Source organism: Rhynchophorus ferrugineus, unplaced genomic scaffold (assembly GCF_030347505.1).
Source record: "Rhynchophorus ferrugineus isolate W39M unplaced genomic scaffold, kcgeb_rfMv2 rfM11, whole genome shotgun sequence".
In the NCBI taxonomy this organism is placed as follows: domain Eukaryota; kingdom Metazoa; phylum Arthropoda; class Insecta; order Coleoptera; family Curculionidae; genus Rhynchophorus; species Rhynchophorus ferrugineus.
Window position 1 is genome coordinate 31,990,059 of NW_027472590.1, and position 19,409 is coordinate 32,009,467.

General features: G+C 31.6%; 2 protein-coding genes across 6 annotated transcripts in view; one reads left to right on the forward strand and one right to left on the reverse strand.

The window, feature by feature from the left end:
• cin (Molybdenum cofactor synthesis protein cinnamon) overlaps positions 1-7,034 on the reverse strand; it is a 69,013-nt gene extending 61,979 nt beyond the window's left edge. Inside the window, exons 1-2 of one of the 5 annotated variants that reach the window (XM_076417099.1) lie at positions 6,933-7,028; positions 5,015-5,032 (exon numbers count right to left, since the gene is read on the reverse strand). The gene's annotated coding sequence lies outside the window, so the exon portion shown is untranslated. Of the gene's footprint in view, positions 1-5,014; positions 5,033-6,661 lie in introns of all 5 variants that reach the window. The other 4 variants (XM_076417100.1, XM_076417097.1, XM_076417101.1 and 1 more) reach the window with 4 other exon arrangements.
• Positions 7,035-7,062: 28 nt separating this feature from the next.
• The window catches only part of LOC143204521 (insulin-like growth factor 1 receptor), a 279,129-nt gene continuing 266,782 nt past the window's right edge, over positions 7,063-19,409 (forward strand). The window contains exon 1 of the mRNA XM_076417085.1: positions 7,063-7,436. Coding sequence (XP_076273200.1) covers positions 7,071-7,436 — 366 coding nt within the window. The 5' untranslated portion in view covers positions 7,063-7,070. The remainder of the gene's footprint in view (positions 7,437-19,409) is intronic.

The following is a 19,409-nucleotide window of genomic DNA, read 5'->3' on the forward strand; positions in this document are numbered from 1 at the left end:
GAATTGACGTGTTGCCCGTCGTACACTCCTGATTTGGTACTCAAGGACTTATTTACTTTTCAACACATGGGAAAAATTACGTGGTCAACGATTTTCGCAATCTGAAGAAGCGGTGAATACAACCAAAAGGTGTGTTTCGTAGGTAGCTCAAGTTAGAAAAGGATCACCTTCAACCAATTTTAAGATAAAATAATGGAGTTTGAATTGTTACAACATCCACCCACTTCGCCAGATTTAGACCTGGGCGAGCTTCTTATTTCCGGACATAACTTCCATCTTGGCGCGAAACACAATTTGTTTTTCTATGATTCTTCGAGAACTTATTGAGCGATACTTGTACTTGTCTTTGTCTTGCATTCTCAACAAAATTTCATAATATGAAACACATAACCATAAGAAAAATCTGTCGAATTTACGATGAAACAACCTTGGAGCTTCAAAGAATAGATATTACTCCTTCGATAAAAAGGCATATGAAATTTTTATAACATCAAATATATTAGAAAAAAAATCTCCAGCGTCCCGTGTTTTTTAATATCGTTTTTGTATTCTATGATGTTTACTGTAGAATCAGTAGTTTAAACAAAATCCTAATTATAAAAATACTATGTTGAGTTATAATATAATATTGTTACTAAAAATAATAAAAAATAAATTCAAGATAATATATTTTCTCATACATTAAAACAAATTTATTTAAAACCAGCTTCATTGGCGCAGTGGTCAAGGCGATAGGACTTTCCTCCTACTGTTGCCATAGTCGCGGGTTCGAATCCTGCTGGAGTATGGATGAACTTTATGTTTGTGATTGAAATTGCAAATGTCTTTATGTAACAGTAGAAAATCCGACTAGGAATAACCATCCCAGACACGCCAGTAACCAGGCTGGCTAAGACCGGATGTCTTCTGGTATGGTCTCTAAGTTGGTCGCTGACCAGTCGGTAGGCTCAGTGCCGATGACTGTACTTACTCATGTTAATTTGTAGTTCCAATCCAGATAAACCGTCGTTGTCTAAAAGGAGAATTTAAAATACTTAAAAAATAAACATTAAAATGCAAATAATCTGAAATAAAAGCATCAGAATAATCAAAAAATATTTTTAGTACATTGAGTATATAATTTATTTGAGATATAAGCCTGGCCGTTGGTATTAGAGGCGATTGATTGTATTTTTACTGATCAAAACTACATGTTAACACAAACCAACATATGTCTCTAAAAGAGTCTGTATATTGACTAGACCGGATATTTTCATGTCGTATAAAAATTTCCTGTAAAACAGGAAAACAAACTTGCTTTTGATTATAAAAACTCTACTGAGTCATTCATATCAATGGTATTTTTAATAATATAACAACTCAAGAAAAAAGAATTACAAATTACACAGTTTAACGAGCTTTTTATTGCTTAAACTGCCAAAACCGCAAAGACAACCAGTATAATAAGGCAGAACTACTCGTTTTACATAAAATGCTTCGTTATACGATGTGTCAAATTTAAATTATTAGCAAGACAACGGTCCAATACGAGTGAGATAGATAAATCACACACGGGCCCATTAAAATTGACCTACAGTAGCTTCTAGATGGATAATAATATCTTGAGAAATCCAACTAATAGCGTAGATTGCGTCATATAACGGATACTTGGCCTAAAATTAAATGCACTTAAAGTATTACTGAATATTAATTATTTAATGTATCGAGTTTTTATCTCAAATAATATGACGGGATAAAAAAAATTAAATTAATTCATCATCATAGAATGAGTCTGCATGACAATTAAATATAACTACAGTTACTTTAAAATGTCATCAATTATTTTCTTACCAATTATAAAAGTATTCTTGTCGATACTAAGCCATTCATCTCTAATTTTGTTTGAATAACTATATCGCATGGTATACAATATACTTTTAATTTTAAAATATGAAAGGAGTTAGAATACAAAATCTATTAAGTTACTTTAAAAATTGATTTATTTAACGAAAAAAGAGGCATTCCAAGATCTCTACATTCCAAAAATCACAAAAATAATGAATTATAATAATAATATACTATACAGAGATGACTGGAAATGCATGAATTTTAAAATTAAAAGTGATATTACTAAGATTTTATCAGAAATCATTCGTCGATAATGAGTGTACTTTTATATATATATATATATATATATATATATATATATATATATATATATATATATACCATCTGTACCCATAGAAATGGTACAATGTGACCAAAACAACTATATCATACGCAGATGTAGAGCGTTTTAGCGCGCATTTTTTTTATGAATTATCTTTTATTCCTTGTCAAGTAAATACCTAATATTGCCATAAAACAATTTTTCAAAAATAGTCATTTAGCCTATTCAAATATTTGTTATAAAATCGATGGTAATATAATTAATCTATTATCAATTAAATACACACTAAAATTAATTATTCTCAACTAGTATTTTGTTAACTACTACACGAAAATAACAATTTATAACCGGAATTAGCATCTGTTAATTATTAATAAAAAAAAAGGTTTCGAAAACAATTAAAAAAAATTAATGCCGAATAATTAAAATTCAAATGTCGAACCCTGTCGCGATTAATATTTAAGGTTAATTAATTCGAATTGTGACTACAATTTAACCGGTATTAATAACCACGTTGATTTCGACGTTTACGAAAAAAACAAGATAGCGTTGGAACAATGACGACGCGCGTTAGAAACGTTTGAATCGACTAAGTAACAACAGTTGTTTGAACATGCCGGAGATTTACACCAAAATAACGTTAACTGATCACAGATAAGAGCGAGCAAGTACACTGTTACGACACATTTGTTATTTGTAATATTATTCCGACGTCGAGTGTTTGAAATTCCGATTTTAAATAAACAAGATGTGATAACTGTTATGTCAGACTTGACGGAAACAGAGGAGCATCTAAACAAATAACGCTAAAAATAAAGAGTAAGCTGGAACTGCACATGTCCATTGCCTCGAAAAAGTATCATATTGAGTGAGATTTCTTTTTATTAGGCACTTGAAAGTATCTTGACAATTTCTTTGCTTGAAAACTAAGTTTCTATATAAAAAATCTAAATTTCAATTGTAAAAACTAACAATTCTGTTACATTATACAGCCACAATAGTTTATAGGTTAGAGTTATAACCTCTTGTTACTATTGCTTTCAAGAATTTTGCATACGTCTGACAACCGGGCGACTTTGACAGGCTCGTTCGTTTTCGTGTTCGAACTAATAAGTCAACATTATTTCTCTTTTTAACTAGAATAAAATGAGACGGAAAATATTATGTGATTCTTGTAGGAATGTGCATCTGGTCGGTCGGAAAGTGTTTATCCCAACACTCACTACTATTTTGTGGACAGAATTCGCACTGGAACTGAAAACACTGGTTGAAAAAAAACGTGTTTATTTCGATATTAAATAATACATGTGGTCAACGGGAGAATGAACAAATGGAGGTGGTACTGTTACAAGAGGGTAGAGAAAAGAAAAGAGAGCGACATTTTTTTTCTTATTCCAAGATCACCAGCTATAACCAAATGGCATTTTGCCGATGTCGCTGCGGGTTCGGGATGGTGAGTGCTTTGAGAGCGACAGAGACCCTGGGTTACGACTGGAATTGTCATAGTTGGTAATTAGAGAGCAAGACGTCGTCTTGGTGGTCTTTTATAGCTGGGAACCGCATGGTACCAATCCACCACCGTTGCCAACCTTTGAACTTGGTGTAGGTGATTACGTGGTGGACTAAAATGTTGTAGCGGTCGATATCTTCTAAAACGGATTTACAAATTGCGACAGGCAGTACATTACACATCTTGATGACATATGTATAAAAAAAAATTGAATCGACTATATATATTTTATTCTTTGAGCTTTTTATCAATTATTTACTTCAAAACAGGTCAATTCAAAAGTCTTACTTATTTTTTTTTATTCAGCCTAATTCCCTTAAAGGATGATACACTGATTATAGCGACCCTTCAAATTTCGATACCATTTTTGTAGTAAGATTTGTTCTTTACTTCAACATAGGCCTCAGTTCCGGCGATCACCTCTTCATTCGACGAAAATCTGGGAACAGGAAGCCCAATTCATGGATTTTTTCCATCGTTTTCACTGACTTGTGACACGGTGTATTGTCTAGGTGAAGTACCAGTTTCTTTTTCTCAAAATGTGGCCGTTTTTCGGCGATTTCCTCCCTCAAACGGTCCAATTAGTCTATGTATTAGTCATGGAGTTACGTTTCAATGATGGAGCCATGTTTCATCCAATGTCACATATCGATGCAAAAACTTCGGTTTATTACGCTTGATCATTTTCAAACACTGCTCCGAATCATCAACTCGTCGTTGTTTTTGGTCAAAAGTGAGCTAGCGCGGCACCTACTTTGCACAGAACTTTCTCATACTCAAATATATTCGTGAATGATATGATGTACACGTTTAGTTGATATCTTTAGAGTGTCTGCTATTTCATTCAATTTCAATTTACGGTTATTCAAAATCATTTTGTAGATTGTTTTAATGTTTTTTTCAGTAACAACCACTTTTGGGCGTCCACTTCGTTCACTGTGTTCGGTGCTCATTTCACCACGTCTAAACTGAGCATACAATTCTTTTTTATGAATTTTAAAGACCGAGCCTACAAACAATTAATGGGTGTAAATGAAAAAAAAAGGTTTTTGTGTTTATATTTCTTAAACTTATTGAATAACATAGTAAATCTAATTGACGGAAATTAGACATTTGTAAGCCCCGGTGGTATTAAAGATGCTGATATAAAGTACAAGAATGGAATATAAATGATCAAATAGCGCTTCTTTATTTTTAAAATTGATTTCGCGATAGTATTTGGACTATGATCTCTTTTGAAATTAAGTATTACATTCATTAGTATATCGTTTGGTTTTGTTTATTATATTTTATCAGGATTAAATTGTACATTATCTTTAATATTGTATATAGTAATGGATAGATAATATACTTACTCTTTCTTTCCTAATAACCTAAACATTAAAATTAATTTAATTAATTAAAATTGAATTATTGAAAATACTGAGTTGGGGAAAACGCATTTTCGGTTTTGTATGTTTTCAAAGCGCAGATAATGAACGATCTATGTGCCGTTTAGATCGATGATCTCTTGTTACTATACCGGTAGAACCATAATATGTCACTATCGAACTTATAGGGTTTGTATTCTTTCTTTAGGGTTCCCTTTTAATGTTGGCTATAAATTCTAGCCATATTTTTAAGCGCCGATCCTAATTGATTTGGTTATCAACAGTAGAGAGTTGGAGCAATCGAAATTTACTTCATAGACAACATGGTGAAATGTTTGACGTCTAGTAGTCAGATAGTTCTACGATAGCCTTTTAGATCTATTTTATTGGATTGTCTGAATAGCATTGTTATCACACGCGAGGGCATTTGATTAATGTGCATTTGTTGTTTGGTTTGGGCACCATCTTCTCTATGCATGACTGAGAAAGGAGTATTTATGTACAGAGTTATGTAGACCTCAACATATTATACATAGAGGTAGATAGATCATATAGACAATCGCAAGCCAACCAACATATGAATAGTGTTAAATTGTATTACTCTTCAAGGATTGGTATGCTAAGATTAAACGTGGTGAAATGAGCATCGAAAACGGTGAACGCAGTGGACGCCCAAAAGAGGTTGCTACCGACGAAAACATTTAAAAATCAACAAAATGATTTTGAATGACCGTAAATTGAAATTGAATGAAATAGCAGACACTCTAGAAAGAACAATAGAACTACACAATAGAAAGATATCAACTAAACGTGTACATCATATCGTTTACGAATATTTGGGTATGAGAAAGCTCTGTGCAAAGTGGGTGCCGTGCGAGCTAACTTTTGACCAAAAAAAAATTGCATGTTTCTGCATCGATATGTGAAAATGGATGAAACATGGCTCCATCATTTCACTCCGAAGACCAACCGACAGTCATCCGAGTGGACTGCACACGATGAACCCACTCCAAGTTTATGGCATATGCATTTTGAGATGCGCATGGAATAATTTTCATTGATTACCTTGAAAAAGGAAGGACCATCAACAGCGACTATTACATAGTGTTATTGGACCGTTTGAAGGACGAAATCGCTGAAAAACGACGCATTTAAAGAAAAATAAAGTGCTGCTTCACCAAGACAATGCACCATGTCAAAAATCGATACATTGCTTCCTCATCCACAAAAGATCAGAAAAACTGAGGCTTATTGTGAAGCAAAAGGAAGAAATCGTACTACAAAAATACTATAAAAAAGATGTGCGACTATTGAAGGGAATTATGTTGAATAAAAAAAAATAATTTTGCCAAAAACATGTCTTTTACCATGGTAGGTCGGGGACATTTCAATCGGCCTCTTATATGACTTGCATTTTGCTATCTTCGACCTTTTTTCGATCTCCGGACCACTCCTGGTCATTCAGATGAAAATTACTAATTTTTGTCGATAAATATCACTGATGAAAATAGTTGTTAACATCTAATGCCCAATATTCTATAAGTTGTATCCTTTCTCAATAATATATGACTTAATTGCAACTAGTATTACTTGTGATATGCGGCTTAGAGATCATTTATTAGAAAACAAAACCGAAATTACCTTTTCCCCAACCTATTGTACTATCGTATTTTTTCAGAAAGAAACGATTCTGTGTCGTTTTGTCGAAGGCAATCGCCGCTGCCGCGTCGGAAAGTGCGAATTTCATCCCCCCCCCCCACTGAAGATGCGCCTTTCGCCAAGAGACACTCGGGTATAGGCCGCGCCAGTTATGTCATGCGGGGAAACTCCGACGACCATGAACCACGCGCTTGTTTTGATCGTTCACCTCGCGGACGGCGCGATCGACTCCAACCACACTAACCTGCGAAGGAGGCCTCCAGGTCCCACTACGACGAACCGCGGCTAACTGACGCGCGAGTCAGTCGAATGCGAATCGCGTTGACGAGCATGTGTTCGGTGGCGGTAGCGTGCCGAACGAAGTCGACGACAACATTCAGCGATGCGGTGTGCCGGTATCGTGGTGGTGTTCGGAGTGCTGGTGATTTCGGCGACCACGCCGGTGAGCGGTAAGATATGCGACAGCATAGACGTGCGGAACAATATCACCTTCCTGAACAAGCTGAGGAACTGCACGGAAATCTCGGGAAACCTGCAGATCGTCCTTATCGAGACCACCAAGAGCGTGGAGGACTATGACGATTACGTGTTCCCGGAGTTGACCCGCGTCAGTGGCTACGTGCTCTTTTTCAAAGTGCGGCACATCACCTCTATCGGTAAACTGTTTCCTAATCTGCGAGTGATCAGAGGCCTGGAACTCATCTTCGACTACTCGTTCATCTTGAATAATTTACCTAATCTAAGAGAGGTGAGTGAACTGTTTTGTTCTGTTCAAATATAATTTTTTCCTACCATAATGAACCAGACACTATCAAGATAAAAAAAGATATGCATAAGTAACATAATTTTATTAGTCAGTTTAAATTAAATCCAATAACTTCTTACTTGTCGTTATTAAAAAGTTAAATGCAACGAAGCCTTGCCTTCGATATTATTTTTTATTAATTTCATATTTTAAATCATTTGTCAAAACTCAAAAAATAGAGAATTGTAAAAATTCCCGCAAACTATCTGATATTTATTAAGTTCTTTACTTAAAAACTGTTACCCGCAAAAGAAAACAATTACAGCAAATTTTGTTTATGTACTAACTGCTCTTAAGATAAGGAAAAACAAACATTCAGAAATTATTTACGGGGTTTGTCTTACTCTAGGTGCATAAGTAACATAATTTCATTATTCAGCTTAAATTAAATCCCAGACCTTCTTACTTGTTATTTAAAAGTTAAATACAACAGAGCGTTGGCTTGTTCTTGTTTTGTTACTTTTACGTTCAAAATTATTTACTTAATCTCAAGAAGGTGAGAACTATTAAAATTATCGCACCTTAAGTAATATATACTGCATTTTCTTACCTATAAATTATTTCCACAATACAAGCGATAATGTGATGAACAAATATTATTCATGTGCAAATCTTTATTCGGTAAAAGAAAACAAACATAAAAAAATCACGAATATCCCAGAGCTTTTGAGCAATTAAAACTATCACATGACAGTTAATATTTATTGAGTTCTTTATCTACAAATTTTCACTTAAAATAAAACAATACAATTGCAGCAAATATTATTTATGCACCAACTGTTCTCAAGATAAGAACACTCAGAAAATATTTACTTGATTTTTCTACTTATACAAATACGACTAACATAATTTCATTATGCAGGTTCTATTAATTTTCAAATCATCTTAGTTATTGTTATTAAAAAGTTAAATACAACAGAGCTTTGGCTTGTTCTTGTTTTATTACTTTTACGTTCAAAACTATTTACTTAATCTCAAAAAGGTGAGAACTATTAAAATTATCGCACCTTAAGTAATATATACTGCATTTTCTTACCTATAAATTATTTCCACAATACAAGCGATAATGTGATGAACAAATATTATTCATGTGCAAATCTTTATTCGGTAAAAGAAAACAAACATAAAAAAATCACGAATATCCCAGAGCTTTTGAGCAATTAAAACTATCACATGACAGTTAATATTTATTGAGTTCTTTATCTACAAATTTTCACTTAAAATAAAACAATACAATTGCAGCAAATATTATTTATGCACCAACTGTTCTCAAGATAAGAACACTCAGAAAATATTTACTTGATTTTTCTACTTATACAAATACGACTAACATAATTTCATTATGCAGGTTCTATTAATTTTCAAATCATCTTAGTTATTGTTATTAAAAAGTTAAATACAACAGAGCTTTGGCTTGTTCTTGTTTTATTACTTTTACGTTCAAAACTATTTACTTAATCTCAAAAAGGTGAGAACTATTAAAATTATCGCACCTTAAGTAATATATACTGCATTTTCTTACCTATAAATTATTTCCACAATACAAGCGATAATGTGATGAACAAATATTATTCATGTACAAATCTTTATTCGGTAAAAGAAAACAAACATAAAAAAATCACGAATATCCCAGAGCTTTTGAGCAATTAAAACTATCGCACACCAGCTAATATTTATTGAGTTCTTTATCTACAAATTTTCACTTAAAATAAAACAATACAATTGCAGCAAATATTATTTATGCACCAACTGTTCTCAAGATAAGAACACTCAGACAATATTTACTTATTTTTTCTACTTACACAAATACGAATATCATAATTTCATTATGCAGGTTATATTAAATTTCAAATCATCTTCATAAACATTAAAAAATCTCGAGTAAATATCCAGAACATTTTTTAAGCTTTAAAAAAAATAAACAATATTATTTTTAAATTAAATATCGCCAAAAAAAACTTTAACTGTTTTGAAAATTACTTTATTTTTATTTATAAACGGTTAGATCCAAGGCCACAGTTTATTGGATGATTTATTACTAAAAAGTAGAACAAAACGTGGTAAAAAATTATTGATACATTAAAATTAATTGGTAAAAATGATAATAAAAATGATTAATAATTAAAACATAGCTTTTATATATATTTTAAAGTCTCATTTTACCAACGAGTGTTTATCTGGACAGGACCTACGGTTTAACGTGGGCTCCGAACCACAGTCTTCGGCGTTAAACGTACCGACGACCTACTGGCGAGTGACCAACTTAGAAATCATCCCAAAAGATATCCAATTTTTTTTTAATTCATGACAACTTAATATGTGACAGAGCGATAACTAACTATTCTAATTAAAAAGTTATATCATATTTCGGATCATCAATGTGGTTTCATGAACCAACATTCTACGATGATAAGGTTCACAGAATCACCAATGCCACTATTCAAAAATCAATACAAGAATATATATATTCAATATTTTCAAATGTTGCTCAAGCTGTCCTTCACCAATATTAAAAGATTCGTATATAACTGACTGATAATATTCAGTCAACCAAGAAGATACCTATTGATTTGAGGAAAATACAAGTACTTGTGCCACAAAGAAGTGTATTGGGACTAGTCCTTTATGTGCTGTAAACTTGGTACTTGCCTACATTCAATAAAAATATTACTGTTTCATTTGCAGAAGACACTTTTAGTTGTTGGAGATAACAACAGTTAATCAAATGAAATTACCTAGTACAATGCACAAATGAATGAAAATAAATCAATGCATATTAATTTCGCCAGCAAAACAATCAGGCTCAGTATATATAAATCAGCAAGAAGTCACGTATGGAAATATAGTCAGAAATCTTGGCATGCCCCCAGATGTTAAAGTCAGGTGAAAGCCACAGAGCTCGGATCATCTGTATCATCTAATTGTTATTTCTTCCAATCTTCTTCCGAAGATCACTTGATTCATTTTGTCGCCCACAACTCTCAGAAGTCCTACAGTGTCATAATCATGATGCTATCAGAAAAGTAATAGAAGTTCATTGATAAAAACAACATGTGTGAATAGAGGAAGGGTGCGTGGTATTTTATTAAGAAAAGGCATCAAACACTTTTAAATCCATGAAGATATGTCAGGATGTATTTATAGAAATGATTTAAATTAGACAACACGCGTTATAATTTTTAACTCTGCACCAAAGCGTGAATACACGTATATAAGCATAAAACTCTAAAACTAATAAAAACGTGTGTCAGCGCCACATTCTCTGCCAGGACCCCCCATTCCACAAGTACAGAAGGCAAACTCAAGTGAACAAGTTCGAACACGTTTCATACTACGGATGAACTATGACCGATAGCCGTGCGGAACGTCCGATAAAATAGGATCCGTTACTTCTCAGTCATCTCCGGATTTGGCGTATGCGAATATTGAGATCCATTTAATTTTAATGGGTGAATAATCCGAGTTTGGCGCTTGCGTACATACAGCTTCATTTACTTATATTTTTTATTTATTTTTTATATATATTATATATATATATATATATATATATATATATATATATATATATATAAACATGGCAAAATTTTGGAAATAACACATTTTATTTAATAAAGTATTTTTTTATATATTTTAAAATCTCCTGATACCAACTATGGGTTTATCTGGACTGGGCCTAAAGTTTAACGTGGGCTCCGAACCACGGTCCTCAGCATTAATAATCCCAGAAGACATCCGGTTTTACCCAGCTTGGTTACTGGCGTGACTTGGATCATTTTCCTTATCGGATTTTACACTCTTGCCTAGAACATTCACATATGTTAAACAATCACAAACATATATTTACGACTATGCCCCAGCAGGATTCGAACCCGCGACTATCGCAACAGTAGCTGTACCGTCCTGTCGCCTTTACCACTGCGCCAACCAAGCCGACAAAACATATTTTTAATATAAACAAGTATTAAATTGTTAGGAATATTATCTTTGAACTCTATTATATTTTGAACTCTATTACTGTGAAAGTAAACAGTCTAGTATTGTTTTTAAAATCATTTTAATTAAAATGAATCTTTAATTTTAGTATTATTATATTATTTGTTATGTAAATAGCATTTTTAAATTGCTTTATTTACATAAATTACTTGTATTAAATATATACACTATACTATTATTTATTATATAAATTATATTCCTAAATTGTGTTATTTATAGAAATTGACTTTTAAATTTTAAGAAGTACATTTTATACGATATAAACATCCATAGTAGTATTAATATTTCATTATTAATAGTTCTAACAGTATTATTTTTACATTAAATATTAAAAATACATATAAACATATATTAAAGTAATAGCCACTGTAAACATCATGCTAGCTAGAAGGACATATTTTTAATATAAACAAACATCAATGAAACTCAAATGAAAATAAACGATTAAAAGCTGTTTTTAAATTAATTTTATTCAAAAAGGCAATTTTAATTGTATGAGAATTATAATATAATTATAATATTTCTTAATATTATTAATTATTAATAGAGTTCCTAAAAATTCATTATTTTTATAAATTACTTAACTATTTAAATTAGTTTTGAATCTTGAAATTCGTATATAATTAATTATATGAAATGATTAAGATATAGGTTTTTTTTTTAATATATTTTAAAGTCTTCTGTTAGCAACTATGGTTTTATCTGGAGTGGGCCTAAAGTTTAACGTGAGCTGCGAATGACGGTTCTCAGCATTAAGCCTACCGACTGTCAAATGACCAACTTTAGAAATCATCCCAGATGACATCCGGTCTTACCCAGCCTGGTTGCTGACGTGACTGGGATCATTTCCCTTGTTGGATTTTACACTCTCGCCTAGAATATTCACAAATTTTAAAGAACCACAAACATAAACTTACGACCATGCCCCAGCAGGATTCGAACCCGCGGCTATCGCAACAGTAGGAGGATCGTCCCATCCCATATATATATATATATATATATATATATATATATATATATATATATATATATATATTTCATATATAAGATGTCGAAAAATAATTAACTATATTAATAGATATTTTTTATTAAAATATTAAAATAATCGCCAACAATTATTATTAATTACTTATATTACCTTTATTTACAATACCTTTATTGACGATAATATATTAATTAATTTTTTAACTATTATACTACGTAGTTCAATTAGACAACTTTACAGCAATTGACGCTGAATATCCAACAAGAAATGTAATCATTTCAAAAGTTTCTCAAAGAAACTTTTGAGAAACTTTTCAGGGTTTTCGTGCCCGATATCTTGATTTGATTTGAGCGAATTTTAATTATGTTGAACAAACTTTCCATCGATTAAATGATTTTAAATTTTATCTAAAAGAGGTTTCTTTCCTTTCAATTTCCTGAAATAATATTTATTTCTAGATCAGGATGTAGCAAGTTTGTGTGTCACATATATTTAACAATACATATAGTCTTGCAAAGCAACATGGATTTTTTTTTAAATTCATAACAACTTAATATGTCAGAGCAATAACTAACTGTTCTAATTAAAAAGTTATATCATATCTTGGATCATCAATGTGGTTTCAGGAACCAACATTCTACGATGATAAGGTTCACAGAATCACCAATGCCACTAATGAAAAATCACTAGAAGAATATAATTATTCAATATTTTCAAATGTTGCTCAATTCAAATACCAATATTAAAAGATTCGTATATAACTGACTGATAATTTTCAGTCAACCAAGAAGATGCCTATTGACTTGAGGAAAATACAAGTACTTGTGCCACAAAGAAGTGTATTGGGACTAGTCGTTTATATGCTGTAAACTTGGCACTTGCCTACATTCAATAAAAATATTACTGTTACATTTACAGAAGACAATTTTAGTTGTTGGAGATAACAACAATTAATCAAACGAAAAATTAGAAATAGCTATTACCCTAGTACATTGCACAAATGAATGAAAATAAATCAATGCATAGTAATTTTGCCAGCAAAACAATCAGGCACAGTATACATAAATCAGCAAGAAGCCACGTATGGAAATATAGTCAGATATCTTGGCATGCCCCCAGATGTTAAATTCAGGTGAAAGCCACAGAGCTCGCATCATCTGTATCATCCAATTGTTATTTCTTCCAATCTTCTTCCGAAGATCACTTAATTCATTTTGTCGCCCACAACTCTCAGAAGTCCTACAGTGTCATAATCATGATGCTCTCAGAAAAGTAATAGAAGTTCATTGATAAAAACAACATGTGTGAATAGAGGAAGGGTGCGTGGTATTTTATTAAGAAAAGGCATCAAACACTTTTAAATCCATGAAAATATGTCAGGATGTATTTATATAAATGATTTAAATTAGACAACACACGTTATAATTTTTAACTCTGCACCAAAACGTGAATACATGTATGTAACTATAAAACTCTAAAACTAATAAAAACGTGGGCCAGCGCCGCATTCTCTGCCAGGACCCCCCACTCCACAAGTACAGAAGGCAAACTCAACTGAACAAGTTCGAACACGTTTCATACTACGGATGAACTATGACCGATAGCCGTGCGGAACGTCCGATAAAATTTGATCCGTTACTTCTCAGTCATCTCCGGATTTGGCGTATGCGAATATTGAGATCCATCTAATTTTAATGGTTGAATAATCCGAGTTTGGCACCTGCGTACATACAGCTTCATTTACTTTTTTATTTTTTTTATTTTATATATATATATATATATATATATATATATATATATATATATATATATATATATATATATATATATATATATATATACTAGCTGACCCGACAGACTTCGTCCTGTCAAAAAGATTTGTAATGTGGCAGTTTTTGTGCCTACGTATTTTAAAAAATTCTCCTGAACAGAACCATCACCCTGGTGATAGGGCGTTGTGAATAAAAAATAATTAAATAAAATATATATAAGGATTGAAAAGTAAGTAATCGCTTTATTGTTAATCATGTGAATCATAATTATTATTATTATTATCATTGTAATGCTTTGTGGTATACGATGTTTTTGTTTGATTACCTGGCGCATAGATAAACAAATCTGATGGTTTTCCAACACGGGAACAGGCAACATACAATTGACCATGTGAGAAACATGGGTTTTCTAGATTAATACCACAAACACTTAATGATTGCCCCTGGAACTTGTTTATAGTCATAGCAAAAGCAAGCCGCACTGGAAACTGTAGTCGTTTAAACTCAAATGGCACTTCAGTCGAAATCATTGGGATGCGCGGTATGAGAACATCTTCTCCTTTATACTTTCCTTTGAGTATAGTTGCTTCTATCACATTGATTAGTAATTTTTTTATCGCTAACCGTGTACCGTTGCAAAGACGCGGTTGGTTGATATTTCGCAACATTATAACCACCGATCCAACAGCGAGTTTAAAAATTCCGGTGGATAGTTGACTACATCATCTTGATTAGTAGCCGAATCAACTGATTTATATATCCTCAATTCGCCTGTAATTTGTTCTTGAATTTTGAAATTTAATTCATTTACATCTATGTTTTTTGCAGCCAGTATAGCTCGTTCGCTCAACCAATCATGGTTTCTGTAATTTTGAGAAACATCTGGAAACACCTTCTGAATAAGTTCACCTTTTGATCGAGTTAACTGACAAAAACTTTGAGGAAAGTTAATGCAGCCAGTCAACATGTCTATAGGAAATTTGCCATTACCAATGTTAATGAGTTGTTTAGAGAATATGTTTCCAGATATATATATATATATATATATATATATATATATATATATATATATATATATATATATATATAAACATGCCAAAATTTTGGAAATAACACATTTTATTTAAAAAAGTATTTTTTTATATATTTTAAAATCTCCTGATACCAACTATGGGTTTATCTGGACTGGGCCTAAAGTTTAACGTGGGCTCCGAACCACGGTCCTCGGCATTAATAATCCCAGAAGTCATCCGGTCTTACCCAGCCTGGTTACTGGCGTGACTGGGATCATTTTCCTTATCGGATTTTACACTATTGCCTAGAACATTCACAAATGTTAAACAATCACAAACATATATTTACGACCATGCCCCAGCAGGATTCGAATCCGCGACTATCGCAACAGTAGCTGTACCGTCCTGTCGCCTTTACCACTGTGCCAACCAAGCCGACAAAACATATTTTTAATATAAACAAGCATTAAATTGTTAGGAATATTATCTTTGAATTCTATTATATTTTGAACTCTATTACTGTGAAAGTAAACGGTCTAGTATTGTTTTTAAAATCATTTTAATTAAAATGAATCTTTAATTTTGGTATTATTATATTATTTGTTATGTAAACAACATTTTCAAATTGCTTTATTTACATAAATTACTTGTATTAAGTATATACACTATACTATTATTTATTATATAAATTATATTCCTAAATCGTGTTATTTATAGAAATTGACTTTTAAATCTTAAGAAGTACATTTTATACGATATAAACATCGACAGTAGTATTAATATTTCATTATTAATAGTTCTAACAGTATTACTTTTACATTAAATATTAAAAATACATATAAACATATATTAAAGTAATAGCCACAGTAAATATCATGCTAGCTAGAAGGACATATTTTTAATATAAACAAACATCAAAAAATTACGAATACTATTATTGAACTCTGTTATAACCTATTCAAATGAAAATAAACGATTCAAAGCTGTTTTTAAATTAATTTCATTCAAATAGGCAATTTTAATTGTATGAGAATTATAATATAATTATAATATTTCTTAATATTATTAATTATCAATAGTATTCCTAAAAATTAATTATTTATATAAATTACTTAACTATTTAAATTAGTTTTGAATCTTGTAATTCGTATATAATTAATTATATGAAATGATTAAGATATTTTTTTAAATATATTTTAAAGTCTCCTGTTTCCAACTATGGGTTTATCTGAAGTGGGCCTAAAGTTTAACTTGGGCTCCGAATCACGATCCTCAGCATTAAGCCTACTGACTGTCAAATGACCAACTTTAGAAATCATCCCAGAAGACATCCGGTCTTACTCAGCCTGGTTACTGGCGTGACTGGGATCATTTCCCTGTCGGGTTTTACACTCTTGCCTAGAACATTTACAAATTTTAAACAATCTCAAACAGAAATTTACGACCAATGCCCCAGCAGGATTCGAACCTGCGGCTATCGCAACAGTAGGAGGATCGTCCCATCGCCTTTACCACTGAGCCACCAAGCCGACTTTGATTAATATATTGTTTTATTTTGACTATGTTAGCCATCCACTGAAATATTACAATTTTATATTTATTTCATTTTTAAACAAACATTATTATTGTTATTTATTTATTGTTCACAAGATTAATCAAAGGTTTGAATCTTTATTGTGAATTATCGGTACAATGTATTTCATTCAAAGTAATGTCCATCGATAGCCATACTTTTTCCCATCTTTCAGACAATCTACGGACTCCATCTCGAAAGAACAAAGTATTTTATGGAGCTCTCCAAGAATTGATACATCTTTTGGAGTCTTAATATGAAGTGAACCGACAGGTCACGACTTATATATCGAAACAAGTAGTAATCAGATAGAATAAGGTCTGGAGAATACGACAGGTCGGGTAACAATTTTTCATGTTTCCAGATATATTTTCACAGCTTTTGCAACATGTGCTCGAACAGTGTCTTGCCCAAAAGAAACTTTGTTATTTCTTTGCTCGTATTCCGGTCGTTTTTCACACAGTGCTTAGTTCAAACCTATCAATTGAAGTCGATAGCGACCTCCATTGATGGTTCCATCGAGTAATACCTTCAAATGCTTGTCTTAACATTTTTTTGGTGTCCACAAAGAACACTCTTTGTCTGCGGTGTCAAAAGTACCACTTTTAAAACGACGAAGCCAGGTATCGATAAGCAATATATATATATATATATATATATATATATATATATATATATATATATATATATGGCAACATTTTGGAAATAACACATTCTAATTAATTAATACAATTGACATTAAATCTAATATAAAATCACGATAATATATATATATATATATATATATATATTTCATATATAAGATGTCGAAAAATAATTAACTATATTAATTGATATTTTTTATTAAAATATTAAAATAATTGCCAACAATTATTATTAATTACTTATAATACCTTTATTTACAATACCTTTATTGACGATAATATATTAATTAATTTTTTAACTATTATACTACGTAGTTCAATTAGACAACTTTGCAGCAATTGACGCTGAATATCCAACAAGAAATGTAATCATTTCAAAAGAAACTTTTGAGAAACTTTTCAGGGTTTTCGTGCCCGATATCTTGATTTGATTCGAGCGAATTTTAATTATGTTGAACAAACTTTCCATCGATTAAATTATTTTAAATATTATCTAAAAGAGGTTTTTTCCTTTCAATTTCCTGAAATAATATTTATTTCTAGATCAGGATGTAGCAAGTTTGTGTGTCATATATATTTAACAATACTTATAGTCTTGCAAAGCAACATCGATTTTTTTTAAAATTCATAACAACTTAATATATCAGAGCAATAACTAACTGTTCTAATTAAAAAGTTATATCATATCTTGGATCATCAATGTGGTTTCAGGAACCAACATTCTACGATGATAAGGTTCACAGAATCACCAATGCCACTAATGAAAAATCACTAGAAGAATATATTTATTCAATATTTTCAAATGTTGCTCAAGCTCTCCTTCACCAATATTAAAAGATTCGTATATAATTGACTGATAATCTTCAGTCAACCGAGAAGATGCCTATTGATTTGAGGAAAATACAAGTACTTGTGCCACAAAGAAGTGTCTTGGGACTAGTCGTTTATGTGCTGTAAACTTGGCACTTGCCTACATTCAATAAAAATATTACTGTTTTATTTGCAGAAGACACTTTTAGTTGTTGGAGATAACAACAGTTAATCAAATGAAAAATTAGAAATAGCTATTATCCTAGTACAATGCACAAATGAATGAAAATAAATCAATGCATAGTAATTTCGCCAGAAAAACAATCAGGCACAGTATACATAAATCAGCAAGAAGTCACGTATGGAAATATAATCAGGTATCTTGGCATGCCTCCAGATGTTAAACTCAGGTGAAAGCCACAGAGTTCGGATCATCTATCTCATCTAATTGTTATTTCTTCCAATCTTCTTCCGAAGATCACTTGATTCATTTTGTCGCCTATAACTCTCAGAAGTTCTACAGTGTAGAAAAGTAAAAGAAGTTCATTGATAAAAACAGCATGTGTGAATAGAAGAAGGTTACGTGGTATTTTATTAAGAAAAGGCATCAAACGCTTTTAAATCCATGAAGATATGTCAGGATGTATTTAAATAAATGATTTAAATTAGACAACACGCGTTATAATTTTTAACTCTGCACCAAAGCGTGAATACATGTATGTAAGCATAAAACTCTAAAACTAATAAAAACGTGTGCCAGCGCCACATTCTCTGCCAGGACCCCCCATTCCACAAGTACAGAAGGCAAACTCAAGTGAACAAGTTCGAACACGTTTCATACTACGGATGAACTATGACCGATAGCCGTGCGGAACGTCCGATAAAATAGGATCCGTTACTTCTCAGTCATCTCCGGATTTGGCGTATGCGAATATTGAGATCCATTTAATTTTAATGGGTGAATAATCCGAGTTTGGCGCTTGCGTACATACAGCTTCATTTACTTATAATTTTTATTTATTTTTTATATATTATAATATATATATATATATATATATATATATATATATATATATATATATATATATATAAATATATAAATATATATATATATATATATATATAT